The sequence below is a fragment of the Puntigrus tetrazona genome, chromosome 18 (assembly GCF_018831695.1).
Source record: "Puntigrus tetrazona isolate hp1 chromosome 18, ASM1883169v1, whole genome shotgun sequence".
NCBI lineage: Eukaryota > Metazoa > Chordata > Actinopteri > Cypriniformes > Cyprinidae > Puntigrus > Puntigrus tetrazona.
Window position 1 is genome coordinate 16,071,561 of NC_056716.1, and position 8,217 is coordinate 16,079,777.

General features: G+C 37.5%; 2 protein-coding genes across 2 annotated transcripts in view; both read left to right on the top strand.

Annotated features, from left to right (window-relative positions):
• Nucleotides 1-3,864, top strand: part of LOC122362746 (fibrous sheath CABYR-binding protein-like) — an 11,458-nt gene extending 7,594 nt beyond the window's left edge. Inside the window, exons 8-10 of the mRNA XM_043264307.1 lie at nt 2,267-2,402; nt 3,484-3,514; nt 3,642-3,864. Coding sequence (XP_043120242.1) covers nt 2,267-2,402; nt 3,484-3,514; nt 3,642-3,862 — 388 coding nt within the window. The 3' untranslated portion in view covers nt 3,863-3,864. The remainder of the gene's footprint in view (nt 1-2,266; nt 2,403-3,483; nt 3,515-3,641) is intronic.
• Nucleotides 3,865-3,910: 46 nt separating this feature from the next.
• Nucleotides 3,911-8,217, top strand: part of LOC122362951 (cyclic nucleotide-gated cation channel beta-1-like) — a 9,944-nt gene continuing 5,637 nt past the window's right edge. The window contains exons 1-12 of the mRNA XM_043264766.1: nt 3,911-4,043; nt 4,943-5,078; nt 5,164-5,181; nt 5,262-5,333; nt 5,439-5,593; nt 5,693-5,902; nt 6,040-6,248; nt 6,871-6,921; nt 7,006-7,092; nt 7,174-7,238; nt 7,339-7,461; nt 7,544-7,685. Of these exons, the coding sequence (XP_043120701.1) occupies nt 3,986-4,043; nt 4,943-5,078; nt 5,164-5,181; nt 5,262-5,333; nt 5,439-5,593; nt 5,693-5,902; nt 6,040-6,248; nt 6,871-6,921; nt 7,006-7,092; nt 7,174-7,238; nt 7,339-7,461; nt 7,544-7,685 (1,326 nt within the window). The 5' untranslated portion in view covers nt 3,911-3,985. The remainder of the gene's footprint in view (nt 4,044-4,942; nt 5,079-5,163; nt 5,182-5,261; nt 5,334-5,438; nt 5,594-5,692; nt 5,903-6,039; nt 6,249-6,870; nt 6,922-7,005; nt 7,093-7,173; nt 7,239-7,338; nt 7,462-7,543; nt 7,686-8,217) is intronic.

Here is an 8,217-nt window from a genome sequence, read left to right on the forward strand (position 1 = left end):
AAAGTAATCTGCAAATGATTTCTAAAGGATCATGTGACACCGAAGATTAATAATGCTGAAAATTCAGAAATAAATTATATTTTAAAAATATATTCAAATAGGAAAACAATAATCTTAAGCAATATTGTTGCATATTTTTGATCAAATAAATGCAACCATGGTGACCTTCATGAGAGACTTCTTTCAACAACACTAAAAAGATCACATAAATTAGAACAAGCAGAACCATTACAAACATAGAAGTGACCCACTTTTGAGCACTTTGCGTTATTTCGGGCTTGATGTCAGATGCTTCGTTTAGGTTTCATTCTGCTTTACCGTGTCACTATAAACCGTTCTGTCAGAAAACCAGAACGGCTGATGCCAAAAAAGCTTTTAGGCCGAAGCACTTAAGTAGAAGTAGAACACAGTTTCAGATCCGCTGCTGCTGCTGCTGCTGCTGCTCATTGCAGTGCTGAATTCAAAAAAGAAAGAAAGTCATTGAATTAAACTGAAATGTGCACTTTTTATCAACATTTCGCAACCATCTTGCCATCCCCTGTAAACAGTGCCGACATGAAAAGGTACGTTAGACTGGCCTGCATTAGTTTGTGACTATTAAACAGATTTTTACATTATACGTTACACCTTATCCTACTCATATTCCACTATGACATGTATAAGATATGCCACAGAAAGTATTTACTAATAATACTTTAGAACAGGGAATGTTTATTTACTATAAACTACGACTTTTCAGACTTTTTTGCTGCTTATTAATAGTTAGCTGTTAGGTGTAGGAATTGGGTGGGATTACGGATAAGGTCATGTAGGATAAGACATTAATATGTGCTTAATTACTGAATTGCTTAATTATATAAATAGCTAATATTCTAGTAATATGCATTCTTTTGTTATGCTACAGCTGAGAAAGGAAAACAAAAGTTGAGGTGCCGAGACCAGCATTCATCATATAATGTGTTGTGTATCCTGGTAGTCCTCACGAGAAAAAATGAGAATTGCTGAACATTCACTCACGCTCAGGTCGTCCGAGATGAATTTGTAGCATTACATCTCTTGCTCAACAGTGGCTCCTCTGCAGTGAATGGGTGCCGTCGCAGTTTGTCCAAGCATCACAACAATACAAAAGTCATTCGCACCACCACCAGTCCATCAATTAGTGTATTGTGGAAGAAATTTAGTATGTTTGTACAATACAAATCCACCGTTAAGGCGTTTTAACTTTAACTGTACACTATAAAAGTGTAATTTTAACTGTAAAATCTAGTAGAAACGCTATGCAAAAAAAGCTAGGTTAACAGTAAACTAAATACAGGGAAAAACTAAAACATCTAGCTAAAATTAAATGTAAAATTAATGTTAATTTTACTGTAAAATGTTGTTAATTGTACACTTTTTAGAAGTAATTAGAACAAAGTCATGTAATGTTTTTTCCCAGAATTCCCTGCATGACACTATTGAAAGTATTTTGCTTAAATAATGATGTTTTTTTTAGATTTGAGATTTGATTCTTCATGTATCTTTCTCAGCATGTAGGTTGTCAGCATGTTAAAGGTACAAAACAGATTCTAATAGCAGTGTGCGTTTTGAATTTAATGGTTTACATTCAGATTTTCTTTTTTGTAAATTACAGTGTTATACTGTAAAATTTACAGGCGTTAAAAATGTACAGTTTTCAGGCAAAGCCCTCCCCTGTATAGACCTCTCACATCAGAACCCACCAACAACAAAAAAAAAGAGCTATTTCTCCTCATTCAGACGAGATGACTTTTTCTCTTGAGAAAGTATTATTATAATTAAGAGGACTCACAAAACTTGGAGGGGTTCAAAAACTTTCTCTTTCACCGGAGTGGTGTGAATTACTTGTGGATTATTGTGATGTTTTTATCAGCTGTTTGGACTTTGATTTTGGCGGCACCTGTTCACTGAAGGGGAACAAGCGATGTAATGCCACTTTTCTCTAAATGTCTGGATTGTTCTGATTTTGAGAGTGAGCACATTATTCCTTAAACTATAATCTCTTTAGGAAAGATCCTAAAAAACATCAACAAAGCCATTTTCACTGCGCCTGGTTTTAAAAACATCCGTTCAGCACAGATGAGATCATCTGCGAGAATCTTGAAAATCCTATAACTTGTTTTTGGCTTCTTTGAGTTTTACCTGGTCAACACCTGCAGATCTGATTGGTGGCTAAGCAGCCTTTGAACGCCCGTGATTGACTAGTTGTGTTTCCGTGACTAGACTTCTGCTCAAAACCCTTTTTCAGGAGCCTGGTGGACGTGTGCCCGGCGGAGCCCTCGCCGCAGGAGTCTGAGGTCTCAGATCAGGCTCCCCAAAGTCCTCCGCCGCAGCCTGTGACCGCTCAGCCTCAACGGGCATCTTTACCTCCTGAAGCTGACCAGGTGACATTGCTTTAAACAGATTATCAGGGTACCCTGTGAAAGATTGGGAAGATATTGTAACTTTATTAAGAAATTGATGTTTATTTTCACCAAGATAACATAATTGATCAATAACAGACATTACTACTGCCATATTTAAAATCTAAATTATGGTACACATGTTTTATCATACAAAATGTGCTGTGATTTATTTTTAGTAGTGCCTTATATAATGCAATTAGCATCATGAATACAATGCGTGCATGAAATGCACACATTTTGATTTGTTGAATTAGATAAACATGAGAATATTTATAGTGCTTTTAATTATTTTTGAATATAACGATCAAATATGACTTGCAGTATGCATCTTTTTTTCTCTCAACCATGCAAACTCTGAGTAATTTATAGTGAGGTGCAATTTTGGAAATGTACTATTTGAAATTAATGTTTTTATGATGTTTTATTAAAAGAAACTTACATTGCATTAATAAATTGCAGTATACATTTTAGCGATTCATTCATTCCTTGGAGTAGTATATAGTCATTGCATTGCTAACAGGAATTATATAGTTATATAGTTTTAGAAAATGTTAAATTAATGGGATGAATGAGAAAAAATTGGAACATAGTTAGTGCATAAATAATCAAGCACAGGATTCTTTTATTAGATATTCTGAATAACGCAGATTTAAACCTGAAATAGTCATTTATACATGTATTATTTTATTTGTTTATTTATTTTTGTTCGATTAATTGCAACCTTATATTGAATAAAATATTTTTTATGAATGAAATAATCTTTGTTTCAAAGTAAATGTATTTTACATTGTAAAAGAATATGTACCGTAAATAAAACAGATTACAATAAAATAATATATCAATCTTTATACATTTTAATATAGTATAAAATATTACACAACAAGTGCATTGTACTAAATGATTCATTTAATTGTAAGTCATTAGGGCCACTTAATATAAAGTGGGACCAATTTAATATATTACAATTGTTTAGAAATATTGTAAAAGCTGGGTAATTAGTCATATTTGACTCACCTTTGCATTCTTACATGTTTCCTGTATTCATCATCTGTTGTTACAGGAAGAGGAACCTGCTGAAGAAGGATGCGGAGGTCGGTGCAAACATGCACAAACACACACGAGTAGTATGAAACATGTGCAGTATGAACTAAATGAAAGTTTGCGCATAACCAATGCAATGTAATGTGAGCTTAACTGAAGTGGTCTGCCTGTCTGCAGCACCTGCTAGCTGCACTGGCGTAAAGAGCTGGATTCTCTGCATCCCCCCTGCTTCTGCATGTCTGAGCAGCTTGAATCTGCTGAAAAGCAGTAACGTTCCCCTGCCCAAGATGCCCTCCGATCTCCTGCTGCTATACCAGGGGATGTCCCAGCTCCCGAAACAAGCCAACGAGTGCTTCCAGAACGTTCTCCACCGCCTCAACATCCTCAAGCCCATGTAGAACGCCTCAGCAGCAGCACGTAGTCTTGGAGTTAGAATTTGTAGCTAGTGGATTTTATTCTTAAAATGTCCAATGCCGAAGTAGCCTAAAATCCAGATCGTCCAATGCTTGACAACTATAGACATGACTTTGAAGTGCCCTGCAGTTGCAGAAAGACTCCAGACCTCCAGCAATCTCTCAGGTGAACTGCTAGATAGTGCTGTGCTGTGCCATGCTGTCGCTAGTTGTTTGTTGCTAATGCAAGTAGCAGTGTTACTATAGTTCACACTTAAGGTTATGGCCTTTTCCAAGCTCTACCACATAGTGTGCGTTATTGACATGAAGTTTGCTTCAGATCTTGCATCCTGTTGTGGACAAAAAAACTCCTTTTATTGACTGTGTTCGGACTGTGAAAAGAGATCTGGGGGTCTTTTGATTTGCACATATTTAGGCACCAAAATGTTTTACAGCATAGGAATTAAAAGTGCAAGTGTTTCGTTTGTGACTAAACTAAAATCCCCAATAATTTTAAAATTGGTACCCAGCAATATTAGATTATATACCTTTCAGAATAAAAGTCCTGGTATATTTCAGGTTTGTTTATAATTAAACATCTTGCATTATGCATATGATTTTTTTTGTTAATATTGTTAATTTGGCATTTAACTAAGGAAATTGTGCCTGTAAAGTTTTTTTAATGTGCTTTTACATTTTTACAAACTTTATTCAAAATATCTTCCTTTGTGTTTGGCAAAGGAACTCATACAGATTTTGAACTATTGAACTATTCCTTCAACAACTCCCAAATAATTTGTTTAACCATTAATTTTTCCAAACCCCTACTTTGTGTGACGCTAATCTGCTGTTATTGGCAAAGAATGAATTCACATTTTCCTTCAGACCAACGCAAAAAGACCAAAAGCACAATATGTCAATGTTTCATTGATGTCTACATGAAACGTCTTGGTATTTGTTTTAAAATCGACTCATTTCAACGATTCAGGGCCGCTATAAAAAATGTGGATTTAACCTTTTGTGTTATTACCCACAGCATGATTCAGTCTAAAATTAGTGCTGAAATGTCGTTGTCTTTGCTCTCAGAAAACGCCCATGTGAAGCCAGCACTGAAGGTGGAGGAGGTGGAGGACGGAGAGATGAGCGTTCCTCAAATCATTGTGCCCTCAGAGTTAGACTCAATGACCCTCACTGTTCCTGCAACCAATCTGACATCCCGCAGGTCAGCGCTTGTCCATATTGTCCGAATATTCTCCATAAACGTATGCTATTTCTCTAAAAGTCCTGTTTTTTCTGCTCTCCCTCAGTAAAGCTGTGGATTCAGAGTAAGTTGTTCTTTATCTAGTTTGTAAAACTGCAGCTGCTGTAGTATAGACTGTAATACGTATGGTGTGCTGTTGTTCAGAAGAACGCAGGAGGAGATGGCTCCTGGAGAGGAAGATGACTTGAACATGTCTGATCTGCTTAATGTGAATGAGTGAGTCTTTAAAAAGAGTTGCTTTTTTGACTCGAATCCCTTCCTTAGACTCAGCTGAGATGCCATGCTTCAATCTGACGTGGCTTCCTCTCTTATTTCCTGTAGAGGTCTTGAGCGCCCAGCGTCTGCAGCCAGCCAGACAAGCATTGTCGTGAATGAGCGTCTGCAGGAGCTGGTCAAGCTGTTTAAGCAGCGAACGGACCATGCGAGAGACAGACTGGTCGATCCAGATGAGTCTGATGATGAAAGCCCTTCAGCATGTGAGTAGACTTTTTGTTTGTGGTTTATTTTACTGCGTTGGTTCACCGATGTCAGGTCAAGGGTAGATCGATCCCTCGCCTTTCATATTCGAACCCTAGCTCCGGCCAAAAAGCCTGGTGAAGCCCCACCTCCACCACCTCCTCCAGAGGAAAAGAAAGATGATGAGGAGAAGGCTGAAGAGGAGGTTCAAATCTACGAGTTTATGGGATACAAGTTCCCGGTTCCTCAGTTCAAAATGCCCCAGATTCCTGCGTGGCTGAGAGCCATCCTGAACTACCGTTTCCCATCCAGCATTGATCCCTACACAGGTGAGATCTACATATATATATATGTAATGTAATGCTGGCGAGGTGACTCTTTAAGTGCACTTAAAATAACAGGAATAAAAGTTTAATATGGGCTGTATAATGCGTACTGCATACTGTATACTACTGATTCTTCACAGACTTGATCTACGTGGTGTGGCTGTTCTTTGTGACGTTCGCGTGGAACTGGAATGTTTGGCTGATCCCGGTGCGCTGCACTTTCCCGTACCAGACGCCTGACAACATTCACTGGTGGCTGCTGATGGATTACTTATGTGACGGCATTTATCTTCTCGACATCTTCGTTATGCAGCCCAGACTGCAGTTCGTGAGAGGAGGGGACATCGTGGTGAGCGAGAGCACCTGCAGCACCCAACACAGCGTCAGCTCATGTCAAGTGTAGCAACGTTTTTTTTTGTCCGAATCTACTGTTTTAGCGTTTCAGGCACAAATTTGCATTTGTGAATGTTTCGCCTGAAATTGCGGAAACCTGTCTCAGCAACGGAATATAAAAAAGTACAAATTACTGATGACCCGTTCAGACTTTTTGCCTGAGTTCATGTCTCACAGTTGTTGGAAAGAATCAAATTGCAAGATAAAAACTCAGAATGGCGAGATAGAAACCTGCGAGATAAACTGAAAAGGAGAGATATAAACTCTCAGTTGCACAAAATTGAGATAAAAAGTCACAACTTTTTTTAATTGATTTTCTTGTTGTTTTCCTTGGCTGAAACAAAAAACGGAATTGCGAGATGTAAACTATATTGTGTGACAAACTCTGAATAGAATTTCCTTGTAATTTTGAGAAACAAAGTTCAAATTTTGACATATACAGTATTGGGAATACGTCCCTAGGTTAATGTTTTGTTTCAGTATAATGCAATGCCATTTTTAAGCATCTGGATATGTTTTGAAGCTACCGCTTGATTTATTTCGCTGAAGTCTATTTTTTTATGTTTTGTCTGTCTCAGTGTGACAAAGACGATATGAGAGACAACTACAGGCAAACAGAACGATTCAAGGTAAAACCTATTTTCTACTAAATCTGTGCATTGACGGCGAACAAAAAACTTCAAGTCAACCTCCATTGACGTTGGATGTTTCAGATGGATGTGATCAGTCTCTTTCCGCTGGATTTGCTGTACTTCTTCACAGGCGTCAAATCCCTCTTGAGGTTCCCTCGCCTTCTAAAGGTAAAGCGCAGACACACACCTGTTCTCGTCCCACACGCGTCATTAAAACTCACACTTTTTTTTTCAATGCCTCTTTTCCAGTACAATGCATTCTTCGAGTTTAATGATCGTCTGGAAGCTGTGATGAGCAAGGCCTACATTTACAGGTAAGTCCAGATGCCACCACTGGAGGTCAGCTTAACTCAAAGCGGATAGCTCTTAAAGGGACAGTTCACCCAAAAATGGCACTGGTTGGATGGGTTGCAGGGTGATCCGGACGAGTGCGTACCTGCTGTATTCTCTGCACTGTAATGCCTGTATCTTCTATTGGGGTTCTGACTATGAAGGACTGGGATCTACCAAATGGGTCTATAATGGCAAAGGAAACAGGTGAGTTGATCGCTCTCAGGCTGTTTGTATCGTGCACAGTGGAGATACAGTAATGTAACGAGTCTGTGTTTGTGGCTTACAGTTATATTCGCTGCTACTACTTCGCTGTGAAGACTCTGATCACCATCGGAGGTTTGCCTGATCCCACCACTGTCTTTGAAATCGTCTTTCAACTCGTCAACTACTTCGTGGGAGTCTTTGCTTTCTCCATCATGATTGGTCAGGTGGGAGTCGCGCGGGAAACAGTTCTGGGTGAATCTCATTTATTGTAAAATAAACGACAAGGTCACATTTTACCCCCAAATCATTTTTACATAAAGACTGCTGTTGAGGACTACAAAAAGAAACATTATTTTCATCACGATTTCCCTAAATGTAAAAAATAAGACTTTTACTGTATTATAAGTATAAAGTATAAGTATAAATACTTGTAGTAATGATAGTAATGAGATTTGGGGTAGTTGTGTAAAAATAATGAAAATAATAAACACGTTTTACTGTAGTTATTTAATGCAGTATTGTCTAATCAGGCTTATTATAGTTCAATTAAAAACCATTAAAAACGAAACTATAATAATGTAAAAATAGCTAAAACTAATAAATAAAGCTAAAACCGTATTTAGTTTCAGCATTAAGTTGATGTACTAAAATAACCAAAACTAACTCTGAAATACCAATTAAAAATCTCATTTTAAAAATTATAATAAAAATGTCAATAATATACAAAAAATATTCTATATAAAATAATATTACAAT